Raw genomic sequence first — 24436 nt, 5'->3', positions numbered from 1 at the left:
AATTTCACTGACTCATGGGTATTCGACAAAGACTCAAATTTCACTGACTCATGGGTATTCGACAAAGACTCAAATTTCACTGACTCATGGATATTCGACAAAGACTCAAGTTTCACTGACTCATGGGTATTCGACAAAGACTCAAGTTTCACTGACTCATGGGTATTTGACAAAGACTCAAGTTTCACTGACTCATGGGTATTCGACAAAGACTCAAGTTTCACTGACTCATGGTATTTGACAAAGACTCAAGTTTCACTGACTCTCGAGTAATCGACAAAGAATCAAGTTTCACTGACTCATGGGTATTCGACAAAGACTCAAATTTCACTGACTCATGGGTATTCGACAAAGACTCAAGTTTCCCTGACTCATGGGTATTCGACAAAGACTCAAGTTTCCCTGACTCATGGGTATTCGACAAAGACTCAAGTTTCCCTGACTCATGGGTATTCGACAAAGACTCAAGTTTCCCTGACTCATGGGTATTTGACAAAGACTCAAGTTTCACTGACAAAAAAATCAAGTTTCTCTCACACACGGGTGCTGGATGAATTTAATTTCACTGACTCACAGGTGCTTGACAAAGTGTCAAGGTTTTACAGCCCCATGGTTCGGCAAAGACTCAAGCAAGCTGGCTGACGGGGGCTCAACAAAGACTTGAGTTTCAGTGTCTCATAGGTACCTGACAAAAAGTCCAGTTTCGACGACTCCTGTATTCACATTGACTCAAGCTTCACTGCCTCGTGGATTGACAAAGAACACACCACATATACTGTTGGACTTTTTCCAAAAGTTTTTCCTTGCCTTTTCACCAAGAGCTTGCTGATGTGTGGGGTTCACTGTGTTTCCCTTCCTGCTCAATGTGTAAAGTGCATGGAGACAACGTCTGTTATGAATTGATGCTGTCGAAACCAAATTGACTTGAGTTACCTTCGGTCAGGGAGGAAGTACATTTTGACATATGGGTTCCGGGGTCGTCCATCTGGTCGGGCTGGCAGGTCTATGGCTTGAAGGACGTTGACGATAAGTTGATGACCTACTTTGTCATACCACAGCTTCACCTGTAATGTTTATTTAAGGCAGTTAACCTCTGTCTGTGTACAGTATATCCGTCTTCCAGGCAGTTCACACTACACACATTCATCTTGTGCTTCGTGCTTCTTACTGATTTTGGGGCCTTGAGCACTTATTTATTTTTCTCTCCCTAATAACAATCTTATTTATAACAGTAATAAAACATTTAGGCATTTTCATCTACCAGTACATTTTAAAAACAATAGCAACTAGCATAGAGCTTCTTCTTTTAAGTACTCACAGAGAGCTGTCCACGAAGCTCCAGAGGAAGGTCTTTGAGGGTTCCTGGACTTGTTGGGGACATCACTGATATTGAGGGTCGGTCCATTTTCTGTGACTCGAAGGAACTGGAGCCTGCTGAAGGATAGGAGGACAACAGTCAATGAATCAATAACAGAACAGTCCAAGTTTTCTTCAGGAAGCCTCTGGCAAAAAGCTGTTAAGTGCACAGGAAAAAGGATCCCTACTTGATTCTAGAGGAGGGTGAGATGACTCTGGAATTCTTGGGATGTCCCTGTAAAAAATACAACAACACAGAACTCATTCATTTTGCCCAACTTGTGTGATCTATGAATCTTTTAAAGACCGAGTACTCGGAAGAAGCCCTTAAGAGAATATACATTATGTATGGAATGTACAGTATGTGTATTTAAGGTGGTGAATAGTCCAAGGGAACACAATAAAAAGGGGGATCTTATGGAAAGGATTTGAGGGAAGTTGTGGGGCAGGGGTTCCACCAATTCAATTGATACTACTTATGTGCTTTATAAACTTTTCTCAAGAGGTTTTTGGACATAATTCGATGAATGGAGCTTTTAAATAAAGGAAGGACAAATTCAAATGGTCTGTCAGAAAAGAAAGTGGACACTTCTTAAAGTGGATCATTCTTACACATGAATGAGGCCAAGCTTACCCTATGGGTCTGGAGACAACCAGTTCCACTTGAGGCTCTGCCTTGGATTCAAGAATGATGTTGTACACCTCTTTCTTGGTTGCTCCTGGCAATGACTTCCCGTTCCACTGTAACACCTCATCACCTGGAACAAAGATGGCAGCAAAGTATTGATTTCCTCAGGACAATTATTGGAAGTGTGACTATTGTAGTCATTGTTTTTGGTTTGTTACTTTATTTTATTCTTATTCTTCAGGGATGTCAAAAACAACATGTTAACGACACAAACACATTGCTATTTACACATCAATGTGTGGTCTAAATAAACATTAATGCAAAATACCAGCCTATTCCTGTCACTCACCGTGTGAAGTACCATTTGCTGCATTTCAGTATGCTCCAAAATTCCACAAGATACACTGAAAACATGTGAAATTCACTTAAATTATGTGGCGTGTCTTTGAACGCAACCCGTTATTGCTCATAATAACATGCTTAAAGTGTGATTCAAATACATTTTCAGACATGTGTGGTATCTTTTAGCTATATTAAATTTTTTTGTTCATATGGAGCTGTTAATACATAAAAATATCTAGTCAAGTCAAGTCAAGTTTATTTATACAGCCCTTAATCGCAAAAGAGCCTCAAATGGCTTAACAAGCGGGTAACAGTACATAACAGTAGATGATAGACAATAGACGACATCCCTGATCTGAACCCCCCATCAGGGCAAGGAAAAACTCAAAACCCATTAGGGAAAAAGAAACCTTGAGAAGGGACCGCAGATGGGGGGATCCCCCTTCTAGGATGACCAGGCTGCAATGGATGTTGAGAGGTTAACATGTGACAGTTAAATATAAACAGAGAGTATAATCCTGTATATATATATATATATATATATATATATATATATATATATATATATATATATATATATATATATATATATATATATATATATAATCCTGTCATTCATCTTTCTTTGAAAAAAATAAGCTAAAAATTGGCATATTTCATATTTCAAACATAGTTGCAAATAGTGATTAATCATGATTAATTAAATTGAAAACTGGGATTAATTAGATTTACATGTTGTAATCATTTGACAGCTTTTGACAGGTTATGTTGTTTATTTTATAGCATAAATATACATTACTAAGATTGTCAATTAATTAAAATATTTGATCACGATTAATCACATTTTGGGGCTCATGGTTAACTAAGAATTCATTGCATTTAATCGCAGATAGAAATACGTTTATATCCATAATAAGCAGTGGAAAATCTTTGTGGTAAACGATTCAATGTGCAACTGCAACGATAATTACATCAAATTTTATGTAAAGAAACTATGGCGCATTTTTTAAAACAATACAATCAGCAAGCATATTGTTTGAATATTTTTCTTTATTACTAGCATATTAGCCCCACAAACATTCAGCAAATACAAAATGTGACCAAGTGAGACCTCTCACCCTGACACAAACATGTTTTTTTGATGACAGTGTCAGCTCAAAATAAGATAATTAAATTCTAAATGTTTGTGAGTAAACATTTCATCCAAATGGCAAACTCAATATCATTTAATTTCTCTTTTAAAACACATTAAAATACATTATATTACAGTTCATATTATTTTACTACAATGCTGTATTTATTTGTACTATGTGTACTTATGTGTACTGTATTAATTAGAAATCCCACAGTTTTTTGAATGTTTAATGCGAGCTGCGATTTGTAAGACTTTTTGACAAATTTTCATCATTGAATGCAGCATCTACCGTTCTCCAATGCAAAGAGGGATGTATGGTTGTATTTTTATGTATTTCCCCCCTTTTTCTTTCACCCCATACTTGCTCCTGAATGCTGATACTATGTGGGAATGCATACAAGTAAGACTTCATGACTTTGAGTGCTAATGTGCATCATTGTGGTAGCTCCATGCTAAATGGCTAATGCTAGCACAACGCTGGACTTCAGCCACGGTCATCACATTGACAGTCAGTCAATAGCAGCTGGACGTCCAATTTAGCTGGCAGTTCAATGCCACAGTCATCAGAGAGATGTAAAAATGTGAAAAGCACTGGTTAGTTGGGCCACTCTTATGTCAAGGTAGCACTGGATATGACAATAAAAACAATACCTGGAATCTGTGATAAGTCAAACACAGCGACAGTAGATACAAATAACTTTGGTCTTGCTACAAGAGCCATCTGCCAGGGCTTTGAAGCTAACTTTACCAACTTTACCAATCTAAATACTCTTTATACTATAAATACTCTCAGTTTCCCATCAATTTGTTCCAGCTTGTGGCTACAGAGTTACCATACTTCAACCAAACTACGGTGGGGGGCGAGGGTCAAACTGGAGGAGTGTACATTAATCATGCGTCAAAGAAATATTAAAATTGATTTTATTTTGTTCATCATGTATACCAGTCTCAGGCTTGAGGTGTAATTTGACTAACTGAAATGCCTGTGCTGTATGTGAAATATGTAAAGCTGCTGACCTGCTCTTAAATGTCCCACGACATCTGCCAGGCTTCCTTTCTTGACTTTGGTGATAAAGGCCCCAAGTCTTCCTGTTTCCGTCATCTTCCCACCTATAACCTATACAGTACACATAAAAAAAGCACAAAGGACAAATAGAGGAATAGAAGAGTGGTTTGTCAAGGGTTGTTGTTGGTGGAATGAAAAGGTAAATTGTTCTCTGTGTCTTTGTAACCACTGAACCGTAAAAAATCTGTAAGACTGTAAAATACTGCTCATTACTGTAAGCATTAAAGACCGTTATCCCTCAGGTCTGTTAGCCTGGCTTCCGTCTTGTTCTGTAAAGTTGCAGCATTTTCCCTTTGCATGTGTTTTATTTTGTGACTTCACACTATCACAAATCAAAAATATAAATACAAATGAATACAATAACGCTGTTTTATGATTGAATATCACTTATTATTGGCCAAAAAATACACTTATTTCAGCATTTTTTTCTTATTTGCCTAAAGGAAGATTTTTCAGGTATAAAAATGTCTAAATGCAGTACAAATATAAGGCATTCAGAAGATGCATTCAAAAACGTTGTGATGAGATGTAGTATTCCACACTGGTCATTAGGTATCAGTAATGTTACTGTAATGTTTGGTGGGAGTTTTGGGGGGGCTTTTATTCCAGTTTTGAAAGATCTCACAACAGGCACAATAATCCCCAACAGGGGCTACTATTGCGTCCATAACCCAGGCCAAGCCAAAATTCAACTCTGAGGCTCCAAAATCACTTCCTGTCCACATGCACGATAGTCTTATTCATGTCATAAATTGCTTATTTTTTTTATAATTTCTACTATATCGGGTAATTCAAGTGAAAACGTGACTATAAAATTAGTATTTACAAGATTATAAAATTTGTATTTACAAGAGCCTAAGCAGGTTTCCAATGCTCTAACTACAAAAATAGTCTATTTATATACTGTATAAGGAATCCTACTTCACAGATTCACTCATTACGGTCAGGTCTGGAACCAATTAATCGTGATAAATGAGGGAATTTAAAAAGGGATTACATAGGCAAGCTGTATGTTGACTTGTGTTTGCATGTGTGTTCACAACAGAGTTAATTCACTCCCATCTGCTGACTTAGTCTTGTCAGAGTGCGTGCTGCTGATTGCAGTCAGAAAGTGTAATTAGGTGCAAAATGCAAGTGACGTTTTTGTCTATTTTGGGGGTTTGGGACCCACAAAAGAGGGGGAATTATATTGTAGAATCAACATGCAGTCAAGATGACGTAAACTCCACCTGAAGTTGTTTAACAGTTGTTTTTTCGTAACATGTGTTGCTAAATTTCCTGTGTGTTTTCCTTACATAAGCTCGGGGTCTGCCAAAAGCCGCACTCAAGTAGATGGAAGAATGCCTTGGTAAGGATCAATTTCTGGTAATGTCACACCATCGTTATTGTTTACAGCTCTATTTGACTGTTGTTGAATAAACAAGTGCAGATGACAAGCTGGTGGACATGGACATGTTGTCAACATAAGCGGCCAGTGTGGTCATATATGCTACTGTCAGTGTTGGTCTGCTTACTTTTAAGCCAAGGAGGGACCCAGCTTCTCGAGGCATGGCTGATCGCTTGCTTAACGTGATGCGTCCAATCAGATGATCACCCTCTTTAGAAGGCTGCCACGTTACTGGATGCTACAGGGACGACATTGAGACACATTTGTGATTAAAGGTAAGCCGATGAGAATGTAGGGTAAAAAAGGAGAGGGTGACACCATTACTATTAAATGACATGATTCTAATCAGTGGCTTTATTGGAAAGATAGGCATTACCTCACACATGACAAGAGAGAAAAAGCTTACATGCCACATGGCAGGGTCGAGTGGATGACAATCCCAGTCACCTGCACATAAACATTGAGTTGAAGGATTAATGGTTTTAGTGCTGCAGCCACATTCTGGAAGGTTGCAGTACATAAAGGAAATGGAAGGCTCATGCATTTCTCTTAGTAACTGTGTTAATTGTTTGGAGAGGATCATCTCAGGTGGAGGACGTTGATGGCGACAGTAATTCCTCGCAATATTGCAGTTCCATTATCAGTACCTCACTATATTATGTTTTTTCAGAAGTGAGTTAGTAATACATGATCGCTGTTTTGTGGTCGATATATTGAAATACACGTGATATGTATTATTGACACCTTAACAAAGTCAGCCATGGCATGTCCAACTGTGGCGTGAAAAAAGAGAGCGAAAAAAGGTTATCCTCCCATCACGTGAGGAAGTGGTACATTTTTGGCTTCTACGGTTTGGAAGACTTAATCATTTGAGGCTAACTGGTTCGCTCGCTGCACGGCCGGCAAGTGGTTAGCACGCAGGCCTCACAGCTAGGAGACCTGAGTTCCATTCCACCCTCGGCCATCTCTGTGTGGAACAAAAAAACATGCTAGGTTAATTGGCCACTCCAAATTGTCCGTAGGTATGAATGTGGGTGGGAATGGTTGTTTGTCTATATGTGCCCTGTGATTCGCTGGCCACCAGTCCAGGGTGTACCCCGCCTCTCGCCCGAAGACAGCTGGGATAGGCTCCAGCACCCCTGCGACCCTCGTGAGGATAAGCGGTAGAAAATGAATGAATGAATGGTTCGCCCGCTTGCCAGCCTGTTTACACGCAGCTAACTAGCAGCAGTCTCGAATCCATGCAGCATAACAGTTGAGCAAAGTGTGGAGTGTAAAGGTGATGACAGTATATGGGTGTCCTTTCATGTTAAAAAACAAATTCAGTAAGTCTATGCTTTTAGTGCTATTAAATTTTAATATTATATCGTGGAAACTCATTTATCACAGTCAGTTCTGGTACCGATTAACTGCAATTAACAAAGTATTAATGTGCATAATTAACCCATTTATACCATTTATTACTCATACATATTTTTTGTTTGGTGGTGTTTCTATTGTAAAATATATGCCTCAATTCAACACAGGTAAACAAATAAAAATAATTAACACTGGTTGAAGTGATTGAAACAGGATAGTCTCCACAGTTTTGTACAAGAAAACAGATTCCTTCAGTGGTGAACAAATATCTTCTGAGTTGACACAAATGACCGACTGCTGTTAATCTGAAAAAGTCCCATGAGAATGAGTGAGAGGATAAATGCTGACTGGACACTCCGTGCTGCTGAATTGACTGCTTTGGTTGGTCTGGGCTGCTCCTCTGACTGACACCACATGAAATCATCAGTTTCAGAAGGTATATTCATAAACACTATAACATACATGCTTTATGTTATGTCATTTATGCACATTCTGATCCCAAGTCTGATCTCGTCTGTACTGTTGTACTGTTTTCTGCAGCTTCCTGCAATAGCTCCACCTTAAACCCGAAGAGATAATGAATCCAATAAAGGTGAGCACTTCATTTGAATCAAAATATTTTGTCAAGTTCTGCGCTCTCCTGTCATCTTCCAGCAGGATTATACTGTACACAAATACACCACTTTTGGGGGTACAGTGACTCACACAGACATACAGTATTGTTAAAAATGTCACAGTTAGTGACAGTTAGTTACTTAGTCAAATATCAAGACTTTCTCAACAAATGTGTGGGTGCTACTAATCTGTGGATCTGCTTTGTTCAGTGAAGCCGTATAGAATGTTCAGTCATCAAAACACATAGCACATAGAGTGTAAATGTCAGGATAAAGATAAAGTTTAAAACAGATCATAGTCCCAATCCACACCATCTACACATTACCAGTCCCTGAGTTACAGTAATCTGGATTAAAACATCTGGAATGTAACCTACTGAGACTGGTGAGAGCGGTGAGCTATTACAGCCCAGCTCCAGGATCTCTACCTGCTGCCGGCACAGAACTCAGTACAGTTTGTGACACCACAGTCAGACATCACTTGCACAGCTGTAAAATACTGGAATGGACACTCGGGTAAACAGGTAGCAAAAAGTCAAGACTGACCATGCATCATGCACAAGTCTTAGCTAGATTTGTATCTTTTGCAGCTGGATGTTTGTCAAGCATTAGGCAGCAACAGAAACACTGACCCAATTCCACAAATCTGCTGGCCTAAATCACAGGGTCTCTCCAAATAAAAGAGCGCTGTCTTTCGATTAGAAGTAGCCACAGCACAGAGGTGTAAATGACACAGCACGAATTGTAATCTATTGTGTGGACGCCTCCTGTCATAATTGAACATAATTGGCTCTCCAATTTTACACAGATGGTTTTGCTCAAGAATCCACTATAGCTGCATATGTGCCGGAGTCAGGATGCCAACTTTTAATTCAAATGCATTAAAGAACTTGTAGTATGATAATTAATTAATCTTTTAAATATCAGTCTTGAAGGGGTGGGCAGTATGTCAATGACAAACAAATGAGAGTTTTTGGTGATTCGGCAAGACAGGATGAAGGGGTACTTGATGGGAAGAAATGCAGAACAATAGAAATGTCGTGCAGGAAGTGCGTGAAACCAAACATGAAAAGATTAACCTAGCTAAAACTACTGGCGGGGGCCCATCCATGTGACTGACCTTTCTCGCTGACACTTTCCATGTCCACGTCCTCACAGCTGGTGTACTCGGGCGTCGAGCCGCCCTCCTCCTCTGAGCTGCTGATGGACATCTGCCTCTTGTTCACTCCGCGCTTGCTCTTGTACGACCGTGAAGGGGGCGGACACAACGACTCCGACTGTTCTGAACTCTGAGAGTCCTTCCTCAGCAGGTTGTCCCCACCCTTTTCTCTTGGTGTGTGCACCGTACCTGGCTCCAAGCAGGCCTTGTTATCTGGCGGCACCGGTCGCACAGCTTCCCCCGTGGTCCGTTCCACAGAGTACGCTCGGTGGTTTTCCGATTGGGCTTTGCGGTTTGCTCTCCTGGTCAGACGGTTTTCAGGCACCTGTGCTCCACTGCCTCCTCCTTCACCAGGCCCGAGTCCCACCTCGTTGATTGCAAGATCACTGTGTCTGCGTTCATGGCGAACTTTGGATACCTTGGCATGCATGCGCATCTCCTGTTCCTCTTTCTGTGGTTTCACAGGGTATCGAGCAAGGTTGGGGTCACTACGATAGCGGTTCTGGAACTCCTCTTCACGTCGCTGGCGCTCCCTCTGTTCGTCATCCTCTGGTCGTCTGCGATTTCTTTCCAAGCGACCCAAGCCGTCCTGCTCGTCATCATAGTCTTGAGAGTGGATCTTCTCCAGTCTGTGACCATCGGCAAACTGTCTGTCCCTTCGTTCGCTAAAACCGACCCTTTCATCCAAAGAGGACTGAGATGGCAACTTTCCAGCCGACCTCCGACTGCTACCACGTCCCAAGCTTCCTTTGCCATTTTGTTCATGGTAAGAAAGTGGCCTTTTCCTGGATGGGAAGGATAGACTATTTTAAAAACACAGTAGTGTACGGACAAACAAGCTTAAATCCATGAGCGTGTCAAGAAGGTCATGGGTGTCACTCGTTCTGTCCGTCTGTAAGCAGGATTATACTGACACTACCAAGCAAATTAACTTTTTAGCCCAATGGAGTGGGGGAGCTGGGATCAACAGGGAACCTAAAAAAACACTAATATCGTGAATGGAGTGGAGATACTGGGGATGAATTCATGTACAGTGGAACCCATCTATGTCAACATCTCTCATCTTCCACATAAGTCAACATCAGCACTTACATAACTGACACCAGCCATTGCTTGCTCACTGGCTTGCGGCTTTGCCCAGAGACATAAGAAGAATGGGCAATAATGAAAGATTCTTTCAGGAATATTCCCACTCATCCAAGTCATTACATTCACAGGACCTTGAATTTATCACAACTGGACTGTTCAGATTGTTTAGAAGACATTTCGCCTCTCATTTGGGCTTCATCTGTGACATCATCTTTGACAACATACAACTTCATGCCTTCTGAAAATATGTAATACTTTAGCTTCTAACAAACAAACAAAGGCACAGCCACCTTGGTTTCAGGCATGTCAATGGCCATTGTTACATCTGAATGGAATGGTAAAAAGTAAGCATGCACTGATCAATAGAGTCATTTTCAAATCAAGCTGAGGCTAAAGCTAAAGCCGGAGCAAGCCACGATGAAAACATTTTGACTATGACTGTCATTTGACACCACACAAGACTGAAACCGTTATTGTTTGGACAGGCCTCTACTTGCGGAGGATAAATATTTTGGATCTTGTGCCCACTCCTCTGATAAGAGCTGTCCTACCTAGTCAGACAAGTGGTCGTCCCACCGAGTCATTGAGCATGAACTGATGAAGCCTGCTCTTCTCAGAAAATGTGAATGGCCAAGTTGCAATCAATTCAATGCCCTGATGAGGATCAAATGAAATGTCTATTTCTAAGTGCTATCTCCTATTGAAATGTGTGCATTTTGTTAATTTGCAGAAAGGCTGAGGAAGGAACAAATGAGATATCTACCACCAAAGAAGAAAGAAGAGGCTTTTGAGTGTGTGGCCGTTCCTTCCCTGGTGCCATTTTTGATATAACCACAATTATGCTTTTGCAAAAACGAACAAGCAATATTGATGAAGTTAACAAAACTACAACAGACGTCGACATGAACAGACCAATTTTTCGATATAAGTGATTACATTTGTTGTCCACTAATAAGGCCAAAGTTTATCTACTCAAGTTAGGTATCATTCGTAAGAACGACATTAATGTAAACTGGTCTCCTTTAAACTGTAAACACTCCGATATGTCCGTCACAGTTGTACTAGTACACAGTCAGTACTAGGGCTGTCACAGTACACAGCAAACCCGTGCCTCTTGGCACGAGGGCGAGGTGCTGTGCACCTGGTTTTGAACACTTCACCTCCATAATCGGACAGAGACGAGTGCTGCCGTTGTTCAGTAGATGAGAACAGTTCTGCACACTGCACCTTTTAACCCTGCACTTTAGGTAAGGAACTTTACTCAAATGAAAGAATCATCACCCTGTTCAAACTTGTACTGTTACACTTGCACCTTCCCTAAAAGAAACACTGTAAACATTGAGTGTCCATTGTGCAGTCCAGGGGCCGTTTGTCCTGCAGCACGGTCATTCCTTGAAATTTAGAGTGTATGTACAGTCAATATTCCAGTGACAGGACATCTTACTTTTCTCTCGGTGGTTCACTGTGGGAACGGGTACCAGGCACGGTGTCGGGACCCTGATTGGCAGCAGTTCCACCAGCCGGCGCCTGCGTCCTGTGCGGCAGCATGGTGTTGCTGTTCGTTGTGGACGACGGGGCTTGAGACTTGGAGCGGAGAAGCTTCCTATCCCGTTGGGCCTCACCCCCCGTGGTTGGCTCGTTGAAGGTAGAGCCCAGGCTCCCAGGCCGCGCCCCTGTCTCTGAAAACCATTCTCCTGATTTAGTGAGAATCTCTTGCTGCTTACGGCATAGGTTGCAAACCCACATTACCTGCAAGAGGTGAAAGGACAAATGTGTTTGGCATTGGCTTCATGCTTGTGAAAAACAAAACCAAACACAGCCAAGTTTAAATGCTCTGAGAAGACATCCTTTGACTGTGGTCATTTCAAATTTGGGTTTAATACTCTTAATGTCACCCATTTACATAAAACATGTTGTTAGGATTATGCTGATGCTGGCCATCTATTTCGACAATAGGTTTATTATGAATAGGTTAGGATTTATGATTTGTGTGATTTAGCTTCAAACACCATCACAAGTGTTGACTGATTACCACAAGCAGTGAAAATGATAACATTTGAATCATCATCCTCTCAATCAGTCCCCAAGACACTGTCAAATACTCACATGGAAGCATTGTTACAGGATACTCGTCACTTCCCCAGCATAGTGTTTACAATCCCAACATTTATTCCTCGGGAAAATAATCCACGGCACCAGCGAAGCTTGGTGGTCTCTGAATTCCACAGCTGGACCATAAGCTAAAAACAGGGTGCCAGTGTAAAATATGCAACTTCCTCCACCGACAGTGGGATGGGCTTGTAAGTGGTCAGTTTAGTCGTTAGTATCCAACATTCATTATGAATCCAACTTGGCGCATGTCCAGACTAATCTAAAATAAATCAGCTGCCGACACAACCCACACCACCGTCCCTCTCTATGTCTCTCTCCACCTCTTTACGTCAGCCGAGAGCTTGCAGATTATCAGCGGCCAGTAATCCTTTGGGCTCCTCGCTATTTTCCAACTCATCATCAGATGACAATACAAGCTTCCTGTTCTCACTTCTAATGTATATCCCCTTATCCCGCCATTCTTCCTCTCAGGCACAACCATAAAGGTCAGAGATTAAGGCTCCAATATGCTCTCTCTCTATATATATATATATATGTGTGTGTGTGTGTAAAATATAATATATAAAATAACTCAAGTATAATCCCGAAATCCCAAAAATGGACCAAGCTGACACATGAGACATTTGGGAATGGGTATGTTGACCTACTTACTTGGTGATCCAGCCATCCTACTTGGTCAAATATGTATTTATTTATTTTCAACTATTGTATCATGGTTTATTTCATTTGAACATGCATCAGATTGCAATTGAGTGCATCACATAATCAGTTCCCAGTTCCACATGTCCAAAAGGAGTAGGAAGAAGCAAAGCTTATTAAATCCTACCCCTCCATCTGGTACTTTTACAATCAGTAACTGTTACATTTGTTCACTTCCTGCTTTCCATAATACAGTTTAAGGTTTTTTTTTTAATAATGTACCTCGTGGGCGGCACGGCGGTCTGGTGGTTAGTGCGCAGACCTCACAGCTAGGAGACCAGGGTTCGGTCCCCGCCCTCGGCCATCTCTGTGTGGAGTTTGCATGTTCTCCCCGTGCATGCGTGGGTTTTCTCCGGGTACTCCGGTTTCCTCCCACATTCCAAAAACATGCTAGGTTAATTGGCCACTCCAAATTGTCCATAGGTATGAATGCGAGTGTGAATGGTTGTTTGTCTATATGTGCCCTGTGATTGGCTGGCGACCAGTCCAGGGTGTACCCCGCCTCTCGCCCGAAGACAGCTGGGATAGGCTCCAGCACCCCCGCGACCCTCGTGAGGAAAAAGCCGTAGAAAATGAATGAATGAATGAATGTACCTCGTACCGAAGTACGAGGTGATATGACCATACAATGACATTATGTGTACCATAGTAACTGTCAATATAGTAACAGTATCATATAGTATCATATCCGTTCATGATTTACCAGACACCATAATTTAGTATTTCTTGCAACTGTATGATAACGCACTGAACTTGATTTTCAGTGACGCTTGCCAACTGCAGTACAGTGTGTCCCAGCACATTCACACTTCAGCATTTATGGCCCCAAAAATGTGCAGATTTTTGGTCATAATGAATTTTTTTCCCTTTTTTCCGCAGAAAACACGTCTCGTTGACCAAAAGTCAATACTAATTTATAAATACGGGATAATACAGGTGAAAGACACAGCACACAATGTACCACTGTTAGAAAGTTCATCTTTATGCGTCAACGATGTGTTTCACTGAAATGCTTTCTTGTCAAGCATTGAGTTTTTGGTCTTTAAATGCATCATGAAACAACTTCAAAAGCCAATATATCCTATCTTGTGTATCTTGTGTCTTGTGAGGACCGTAATTCTCACAGCATTGAATCCATCACAACTGGAAACATGAGACTGGACAGTTCTAGTCTGATCTGTTGGGTTCATGCTAAAAGACTTGATAGGACAGCTCAGACTACAGCTGTTTCACACCTCATCCAAGTCGGCTCCATAGGACTAGACACATGAGACTGGAAAGTCTCTAGTCTAGTCTAGTTCAAACAGCTGGTTGATTTATGCTAAAAACGACTAGATAGGACAGCTCTACACAGTTCAAACTGCCCAGCAGTGTTCTTAGGGCATTGAATCCATTGAAACAAGGCTGTCCAGGTTGTCTTAGAATATGTTTTGCCACTCATCCGAGCAGGATGAGTTCAAGCTCCAAGACTAGATAGGACAGCTTGAGTCTGAGCTGTGTCACAGACAATTTAGAGTCTCCAATCAGTTGTTTTTGTTTGTTTGTGGAATTTGGGAAGAAGCCAGAGTACCCACAGGAATTCTACATCCATGGCCAACAAGCTGACCCCTCGCCTACCATGCCCCCCCGAACCCAACGCTTTATTATTTAGCTTTTTAAATGTCTTTTTCATCATTACAGTAATCTGAATTGATCATTGAATTGAATTGATTTCACCCTTTAGTCACCACCCTCAGTTGTCTATACATATCTATACCTTCCCTCCTTTCACTTTTATTGGTTCCTTCCATCCATCCATTCTACCTCCAGTCCTTTTTCACTCTTTCATCTTGCCACGCCTTCCATCTCAACTGAATCCCTGGCAGCATTGAATTGAAGTCACAACACACCTGTCACTCATACTGTTTAATCTCAGCCCCACGATGCTCCTCCATCCATCGGCTGCCTGCAAAATGCTGAAGTCATGTGTTGCTGGCACAGCTTTGCAGAGAACGGCTTCAATGTGAACCTGAATGAATCTAGGTGGGATTTCTGAGAACATCAGCTTTTCCTTAAACTAGAAAAATGTATGGGGAGTCTCAGGGGTTGAGTGACCCGTCGTGAAAAGGTTGTTCAGCACTGGATTATTTTGGTGTCTTATCATTGCCCCTCATCAAGAACTATACTGATTCTCAAAATGCATAACACAGTCAAACAGGCATTACAATTTGTCAAAGCGCAGTCAATCATTGGCTTTTGACATTTAAGGAGTAATCCGTGCCAGACTCTTGCTCTGGCATTATTGAACTGAATGTATAGATGTATTTGTTGTTCACATTTTTTTCATATTTGTTGTCTTGGGAATGTTTTGCAAGTGCGTTCCACTGCATGCTATGTGGTGCATATGAAAAGCATGGAAAAATATCTTCAACCATCCCTTGACTGATTCCTTTCAGCAACTTTCAGCAACCTTTTTATCTGTTGATGTATGTTTCCATTCACCAGAGGGGGGTGTGCTGTTTTTACCTTTTTCCAAATGATGGCCCTTGATGAAGAGCGATGTATGTTTGAAAGCTTTCTCTGACAAGCCTCCCTGCTGTTAATGCTGCCATAGCTTGTTAATAGTCTGTGTTTGTTTATGTTTATATCAGCTCCAGATGGCTGCCAGAAAGTGAACAAACCGCTGACACTGTCTTCTTTTTCGAGGAGCACCGCCTACCTGTGGAGAACAGTCAGGCTCAGGTCGCTAACACACACATTCGAACACGCGGATTTGGAAGTGCTCATATAATCCTAACTTATTATCTTCGATAAAAAGATGAGAAAGATACAATGAGAAAAACCCCAAAATATGTCTCCAGGCTGTTACAATACGTATGTTGATACAATGCGATGCATATGAATATGATACTTCCAATGTGATACAGTATACTCAAATTAAGATGTGATATGATTTGAAAGAATTTGCTACACCACCATATGATATGATGCAATGCAAATAATACTGTACTTTATATTACTGTGTTGTTTTAACTCTGGGTTATATCTACTGTATGTTTATGCTATTTTAATACTTCACATTCAACAGCGGAGTGAATTGTATCCCCTTCGGAGTATTACATGACAAGAAGAGAACAGGTATATGCATATATATATGGATAAATTCAATTGGTGCGGTCATTTGGAACAGCCCCGTAGAATGTGTGTGTGTGTGTGTGTGTGTGTGTGTGCATCTGAGGGAAAACTGTTACTATTACATTTTGGACCACAGGATGTCATTGTTAAAACTGGTGATGACCGTTTATTGTGTTTTGCTTCTTATGCAGATAACCAACACTTAAAAGGACATTTTCAGCGAATGTATTATTTATATAGATTAATAGCTAACCTTGTCTTTACATCTTTACAGTGCAAGGTCTCAAGCAGGGGAAGCATGCACAGGCATGGATGTGAATTACATATTTGTAGAAAATCTTCTACAATTTGGAGGCCAGCCCAAGTGCCAATCTCCCATCCCAGTTCGGACAGTTTTCCGAACTGATGTCAACCTCCGTAGCCCCACCCTGGCACAGCCATGCCCATAGCATTCGGAAAAAGGGGCAACATTTGTCAAAAAAGTCATTTCCCTGAAGAGGTCCTTCATCATTGTTCATGCTCACTGGGTTTGATTACTTTCAAGGTCTGCATTCATTCTCAGAATTAGATCCCTGATGCAGAATCACCAGCCAGCGATCTTGTCCATAACGTTCTGTGACAGCAATTCTCAACTGGGTTGCAGGACATCTTGCTCATTTATTCTGAATGGAATTTTTTATGCCGTCTATTGATGCTCCCAGGGCTATTCTGTCATTGAAAAAGGCCTACAACATTTGCGAATCGTCGATTGGTGTGGAATGTGTTGAATGAGACACACAAGCACCAGACTTGACCGCCGCAATAATAGGCTTTTATTGAAGGTTTGAATGATCTCACAACAGGCACAATCCTGACCACAGGATACTGCTGTGGGCGTAACCCAAGCCAAAACTCAATTCTGAACCCCCAACCTCACTTCCTGTCGTACTCCCACTCACCTCCCCTAGCACCGGAACTCATTTACATCAACACGCACAAATCTAATATGTCTTAAATCCTCATATTATATCTATTAGACTTGGTAATACAAATTTAAAGGTGACTATAGGGGTGTTATTACATATCTTGAGGTGTCTAATCATGTTAAAAAAATGGTTGTAAACAGATTTTCAATGCTGTAACTGCTGGGGTCCGATCAGTGATCAGTATCGGCCCATTTGCGTAAAAAACATGTCTTCACCATATGCTGACAAACGACTTTCACAAAAAACCAACGGCATGTGGCATCAAACCCTACATCACATTACATGCCAACTAAGGGTGTGGAAAAAAATCGATATTAATCGATACATCGATCGAGTGCATCGGCACAGTGTAAACACTACGTATTCTCAAAGAACAACGGCAAGCTCGACAAAACGTCCGTCATTTGCTAAGAATGCCGCGTTAAGAAGCCGTACAACGGCAGCACTGCAAACATGCAGACCCCCTTAAAAAGGGGACACCACAACACGGACAAGTCTACCGCCCCCTCCTCCCCGTCTAGTTCCTCGTTGGTCACCGGGGAAGAACCAAGCAAATCAGGTCAGAACAAGTGGATCTTCCGCTGCTTTCCAAATTGTCCAGGAGCTATTTGTCCGCCCCCCCCCCCCCCGAACGAGTGTTCAGCACAGCAGGTGACATTAGAACAGCAGAGCAGTTGGCTTCTTCCTGAATTTTGAAACAATTTTAAAAAGGTAGAAGTTGTTTTCCACTTTCTGCTCCTCACTACTGTATTAGCCTAGCTGCTAGTGCATTCATATTACTACCAAGTGCCTAGAAGGAATAAAGCCAAATACTTTTTGTTGGACCACACAGAATTCCATTTTTTCCCTTTGCTTATTTGCATCATGTTGAATTGCATCATATCGCAAGAATTTGCACCATATCATATCGTATTGCATTGATGTGAACTAAATGATTATCGCATTGTATCATATCGCCAGAAAATTCCATGTATCGTTAAAACTATCGTATCGCTGGCAGTGCATGGAGATGTGTATGGAATCGTCCTCAGTGCGAGAGATTCACACCCCTAATGCCAATGAAATGGTTTGCCTTGTATTGAGCCAACACATTGGTGGCACGCTTTGCCACCCAACCACCTAGCTTCTGGTCTTTGGACCACAAATGTAACTTTTTACCACAGAACTTTGTATCCATTTGGTGTGACTCTGGTTGGCCAGATTGTTGTTGAGTGTTGGGCGGTCCTGCAGCCAAACCAGTTGAGAACCACTGTTCTATCAGACTCGTGGACTGGCTTTTTGTTCCCATGTCTGTGAATGAATACAGATCCAAATGTAGAGGGGAGGGACAATCGTAGTGACCCATGCAGCAAATCCATCACCCAGGAAACCTTACCCTGTCCTTCACTATGATACACTTCGAAGGGGGAGGAGACAGACAATGAACGCAGTATTAGTCATTTGTTAAACGTCTGGGTTATGGGTGCAGGAGGCTCTACAAAAATAACACAAACTGTAGTAGAGTATTGTTATTTCAACACACGATGACTCTGCTCTATTCTGTTATTTTTTCCCCACTTTGGATTCCACTTTGATGAGTAAACCTCCAAATGATGTGATCGCACCATGACGATATTCCGTCCAGATTCAATGCAGTCGATGGGTTAACTTTGAGGCGTCAACATCACAGTCACATCACACAGAGTACACAAAAAAGATGCTAACCACTTTGTCCTCCTTTGTGGCATGCAGTCCAGGTTGCAGTGAGAATTAGGAGAAGTGATGAAGAAAGTGTAACAAGAAAGGAAAGGGTGAGCAAAATGATCATGAACAGAAAAGTCAGGTGCAGAGGGTGAATGTGGAGCGATTGAGTGGAAATTATGGAGGGAAGAAAGTAGGAAAGTAAGGAAGAAAATGGGGAGAAAAGGTGTTGCAAACATTTGTTAATTCCATTCTGCATGTACATCAGAGGCTGGTGGACAATAGATCGTATGACCACGGACATGAATGGCTGCAGCGACATGCATGATTGTCAAGACTCGTGACCTTGGTTTGATATCACTTTACAAGGCTGAATGAATCCATCTGTAGCCATATCTGGCCCAACCTTTGTCCAATTTCTGGACGACTTGCTGTCCCACCCTGCGGCTTGTGTGACTGTGTTTCATAAAAGTTTGCGATGAAACGTGACTCAATGTGCATTTCAACAACATGTGACTGAATTTTTATCACACGGTGACAATTAGAATTCTATTGAAAAGTCTATTAGTGTGAAACTCTTGTTTAATTCATCAACTTCACAGTCTCATCCACTGGCTGGCATGCAACAGCCGCTGCGGAAGATGTAACAGCTTCACCAACCCAGCCTACTATATTTATCATCTAATCTTCACTCTAGCCTACATTTGGTCGCACTGTGAGTGAAGGCCAGCTTGGTTGCTTGGTTCCTGAGCAGATTGGGCAACAGCAGGGCTTGGGTGGAGGGATCGGGGACAGCTAAGACACCCAGGAGTCGTCCTCTCTCTCTGGTTGGAGGAAAGATTAGCCAAGACTTGAATGGAAATTGCTGTATGGCCCTACCGTCACGCATATAACACGTGTGTCCATCAGGATAGAGGTATTTTAGAATTGCAATGACGTATATTACCCCACTGACCCAGGAAACATCAGGAGTTCATTTCGCTATCACAAGAGTATTACACTTAAACTCCACTTACGTCGTAGTCTCGCAACAGAAACATTGGTCATCTTTTCCTTCAATCATCCTCTGCTCCAAGTATTGGTGCCAAACCAACCCTGACATTTCCTGAAACATCTGTATCCTATTTGACTTCATTTAGGCATTTAATGCTTGGTTTAGGACATGTCAAATGTGCTTAGATACACATTTTTAAACCCATAATAGATCATATTAAACCACAAGACAGTGGCATGAGGTATTAATTGGTATATATTTTTTGAAAACCCGTAATAGAGTGAAGCCGCGAAATTCAAAGTGCCGAGTGGCGAGGAATTTGTTTTTTGCAGTCAATTTGTGCAGGCATTACTTGGAGCCGGTGGCATAGATGTTTCCGGAATGGTCATTTTGAGGATTGCTGTTTTTGCATGGTGTCACCCTCGTAGAATAGTGTTTTGCTGACCTTGTGAGTGCCAGCCACCGTCTGACATGCTTGCATGATGGCAGAGTGCATTCACGCATTCAGGTAACAGTCAGTGTTGCATTTCAACCATTCCACAACACCATATCTTTACGGTAAAAGAAACAAGCATTAAGGATCGCCAGTTGGACTGGTCCAAAGACATTCTTCCGATACACTTTGGTGTCCCCAAAGTGTGACCAGGAAGAACGTAAGCAGATGATCAACTCACAGCCGTAGCAGCTAAAGCAGATATGGCGAGTACGTGAGCGGGGGTATGAAAGTGGGAGGAGTGTTGTTTGGTTTCTCACATTGTTGGAACGCAGGGACACTCGGCCTCCGCAACGGGCACAGAACTTGGTTTGGCAGTAGGAGCACAGGTGACCGCAGCCGTCTGCAAACTTGGTCTTGCGGCAGATGCCACAGGTGGGGGCGTCGTCCTTCTGCTGGGTCTGCTGACGCCGTGTCTCCACCCCGATGCGCCGGACCTCCTGTTTATAGCTCTCAAACTGCTGGTGCAGTGTTCTGTCGGAAGAGGAGAGAAACTGTTTTGTACAGGTGACGTTGAGCAAACACCCTCGTGAATAAAAGGTAAAGGAAGATCACTGAAAGCTTCTAACACACACATAGAAGACAGGTCATCAAATACAGTGGAACCGTGGTTAGCGTTATTCCTCTAGAAAGCCAAAGATGTTGACACAAAACACGCGTTTATAACTGTGTAAGCTAGCAAAGAACTGCAGCGTCAACCGCTGATGACATCATGAAAGAGTGACGCTTCCGCTTCTGTTTCCATGTATTAGCAAATTAACAGGAGGCTAACAAGGATGTTTTGGCATTAAAAAGACATTAAGAACACAGTTGGACGCACGCACCGCAAGACGGACGTCATGTCGTACACCAAACGCTAAATTTATGCAAACCGAGGCAACATTTTGGCTGCATTTTGTTCACGTTAACCGAAAACCATGCTAACCAAGGTTCCACTGTATTTTGTTGATAACATTTTACTTTTCGCTATTTAATGACCGTTCCGGGGGGAAGGACAAACGTATTATTCCAAAAACTTTGCTCTTCCAAGTATATTTGGGGTAGAGTCGCACATCTGGAGCGGATCAATGATGCTAACCAAGGTGCCACATAGTTTGCTATGGAGATGCTAAATGGGAAACTCATCCACTCCTAAGCTTTATTTGTTTTTTCATCCAATGATTCCTACCAACATACTCACAAAATAATGGTTGCTATCACGAAACTGTGTTGGCATCATTGATCCATATATCAATCAATCATCTTCCATTACACTGGGGAACAATATTTTTTCAACTTTCTGTTGCATTGGATTTTTTAACTGATTCTGAATGATTTTTAGGTGCTGATTTCAAATCTGAAATTAGTTTTTCTCCATAAGCTCTAGTTTTCATGCAATTTGAGATAGATGAAATAGTCTAAATATATGAACTTACGTAACCCAAATCTATGCGTTTTGAGATTATATACATAGATTCCATTCCTGTTCCAGTTTTCAAAGGTTTGCCTTCATTAAACGATAAAGACATTGGACATGATACGAACGAGGAAGACAGTTGTGACAATGAATTGCCAGAAACTGAGTGGGAACAATCCGAGGAATGTTCTTCAGAGACTGAATCTCCCCCAGTCCCCAAGCCTCTTCACCAAACTGAACTGAATGACTTAGTTCGGGATTTAGGTCTTTCAAAGAAAGCAGCTGAGCTTTTGGCATCAAGATTACAAGGCAAAAATCTTGTTGATCACACTGTTAAAGTGTCATATTACAGAAAGCGCGACCAGCTTTTTGTGACCTTCTTTTCTGAAGACAGACAGTTTGTTTACTGCCATGATATCCCAGGTCTTCTCAAAGAACTGGGTGTTCCTCACTATGATCCAACTGAATGGCGGCTCTTTATAGACAGTTCTAAACGCAGTCTCAAGTGTGTTCTTTTGCATAATGGCAATGTTTACGGGGCAGTGCCTGTAGGTCATTCAGTTCATCTGCGGGAAGACTATGATGACATCAGAATGGTCATGGAATTCTTAAAATATCGTGAGCACAACTGGATCATTTGTGTAGACTTGAAAATGGTAAACTTCCTTCTTGGTCAACAGAAAGGTTTCACCAAGTTTCCATGTTTCCTCTGCATGTGGGACAGTCGAGCACGAGACAGACACTGGGTCCAGAAGGACTGGCCTGTTCGTGAAACCCTTGAAGCAGGCATGCCAAATATCACACATGACCCAATTGTTGACAGAGATAGGATCATCTTTCCTCCTCTGCACATCAAACTAGGTTTGATGAAACAATTTGTCAAGGCACTGGATACCGAAGGTGAATGTTGTCGTTCGACAAGATCAAAGCAGGTGTGTTTGATGGCCCACAGATTCGAACCCTCATTCGTGATGATCAGTTTGTTGCCAAGATGACCGCCTTGGAGAGGGCAGCATGGTTATCCTTTGTGGCAGTCGCTTAGAACTTCCTTGGAAACAACAAGGCAGAGAACTACAATGAACTTGTGAACAGAATGCTCCTCGCTTTTCGTGCTCTCAGGTGCAACATGAGCATCAAGCTTCATTTCTTGAACAGCCACCTTGACCAGTTCCCTGAAAACCTGGGGGCTGTGAGTGACGAACAAGGAGAGCGGTTCCACCAAGACCTAAAGATCATGGAAGAACGCTACCAAGGTCGCTATGTATGATGGCCGACTACTGCTGGAGTATTAAACGAGATTGCCCAGATGAAGTGTACAAACGCAAAAGTTACAAACGCAAATTCCTGCCTGACTAAAATACTGTACTGACAGAAAGTGATAAGCGTTATTAGCTGTGATTGACTCTTATCTGAAGAACGTTGTAAATTATGCTTATTTCACGTTGCGATAAAGACTGTTTTCTGAGAAACGCTTCCAGAAAAACATATGGCACTTCTAACAATGGTGTACTTTAATCTAAAATCACATTTTAATGTTCTGTTTCTTTTGCCTTGTTAAATATACTGATTTGTGGCTGACATTGCAATATCCTATAATAATGCTCGATTTTTTTCTATTTTTAATAAAAATTAAAGATTGCATAAAATCTGTAGCTTGCAGAAAAAAACTAACTTCAGATTTGAACTCAGCACACTTAAATTGACTAAAAACAAGTCTTACTTTAAATGCAACATTTTGAGTGTTCCCCAGTGTTATCATTCATTAGTGGTGAGTAGCTATACTTTTACTGTTTAGTACGTGTGTGGGCATAGTTAGGGATTCAATATGGATATGGAGTGAACAATGGCAATTGAAGAGAGAAATAGAGGGGTTCAAGAGCAGAATGTGCTGTAATAATTACATTTACAGTCATTTAATTGCAAATGTCAATCCAAAATGGGAGCAGAACTTCAATGTCAGGCTTGCAGAAGGTTTGGCGGGGGGGCTGTCAAAAATAGACATGTATGGAAACCGAGAATCTCCTGTCCTACATGAGGGCATCTCAATGTAGTTTGAATGGGAAACCAACATGGTAGCAACGTCATAACCTCTGACCACAAGACGTTATCTGTCCTGCCAATGGGGACCGGGGGCTCAGCCAAGCCCAAGCGCCATGGGAACAGCTGTCACAAACAGAGGGTTCACAGCCGGTTGTCATGGCAACATGGTGGCATCTACTGCTGGGTGTCAGCGGGTGTCAGCGCACCAGCTGTTCTTGTTCTTAGTGCCACATTTTCATCATTCTTTTCCGCTGCTTACGGCGGACACGGCGGCTAAAGCTGCACTAAGCAACTATTTTAGTCCAAAAATCTGTTCACACACGCACCATCACATGAGCTCCACAGCAATCCTCTCAAAACCGGTGGATTTAGTGAAAACTAATTCTAATGTTCGCTCTCCATCCACGGGACTTCATAGGTATGTTTAAGACGTCCTGATTTGGCTGAATTTGGAGGATGTTTGGAGAATGTGACATTTATACCATACTGTATATGTACTGGGCGGCACGGCGGACAAGTGGTTAGCGCGCAGACCTCACAGCTAGGAGACCAGGGTTCAATTCCACCCTCGGCCATCTCTTTTTCTTTTCTCCGGGTACTCCGGTTTCCTCCCAGATTCCAAAAACATGCTAGGTTAATTGGCCACTCCAAATTGTCCATAGGTATGAACGTGAGTGTGAATGGTTGTTTGTCTATATGTGCCCTGTGATTGGCTGGCCACCAGTCCAGGGTGTACCTCGCCTCTCGCCCCAAGACAGCTGGGATAGGCTCCAGCACCCCCCGCGACCCTCGTGAGGAAAAAGCGGTA

The 24436-nt window shown here is 41.9% G+C and overlaps 1 protein-coding gene across 4 annotated transcripts in view; it reads right to left on the bottom strand.

Moving 5' to 3' along the window:
• The window catches only part of LOC131142579 (regulating synaptic membrane exocytosis protein 1-like), a 65379-nt gene that overhangs the window by 26338 nt on the left and 14605 nt on the right, over nt 1–24436 (bottom strand). Inside the window, exons 2-12 of one of the 4 annotated variants that reach the window (XM_058091683.1) lie at nt 20453–20666; nt 18401–18421; nt 11580–11884; nt 9008–9831; nt 6321–6361; nt 6042–6152; nt 4479–4578; nt 1991–2114; nt 1545–1591; nt 1319–1434; nt 934–1064 (exon numbers count right to left, since the gene is read on the bottom strand). In XM_058091683.1, the coding sequence (XP_057947666.1) occupies nt 934–1064; nt 1319–1434; nt 1545–1591; nt 1991–2114; nt 4479–4578; nt 6042–6152; nt 6321–6361; nt 9008–9831; nt 11580–11884; nt 18401–18421; nt 20453–20666 (2034 nt within the window). Of the gene's footprint in view, nt 1–933; nt 1065–1318; nt 1435–1544; nt 1592–1990; nt 2115–4478; nt 4579–6041; nt 6153–6320; nt 6362–9007; nt 9832–11579; nt 11885–12241; nt 17563–18400; nt 18422–20452; nt 20667–24436 lie in introns of those variants that run through there. The other 3 variants (XM_058091684.1, XM_058091685.1, XM_058091686.1) reach the window with 3 other exon arrangements.

This window comes from Doryrhamphus excisus, chromosome 1 (genome assembly GCF_030265055.1).
Source record: "Doryrhamphus excisus isolate RoL2022-K1 chromosome 1, RoL_Dexc_1.0, whole genome shotgun sequence".
In the NCBI taxonomy this organism is placed as follows: Eukaryota; Metazoa; Chordata; class Actinopteri; order Syngnathiformes; family Syngnathidae; genus Doryrhamphus; species Doryrhamphus excisus.
Note: the sequence above shows the minus strand (reverse complement) of the source record. Positions and strands in the feature narration are given on the sequence as shown.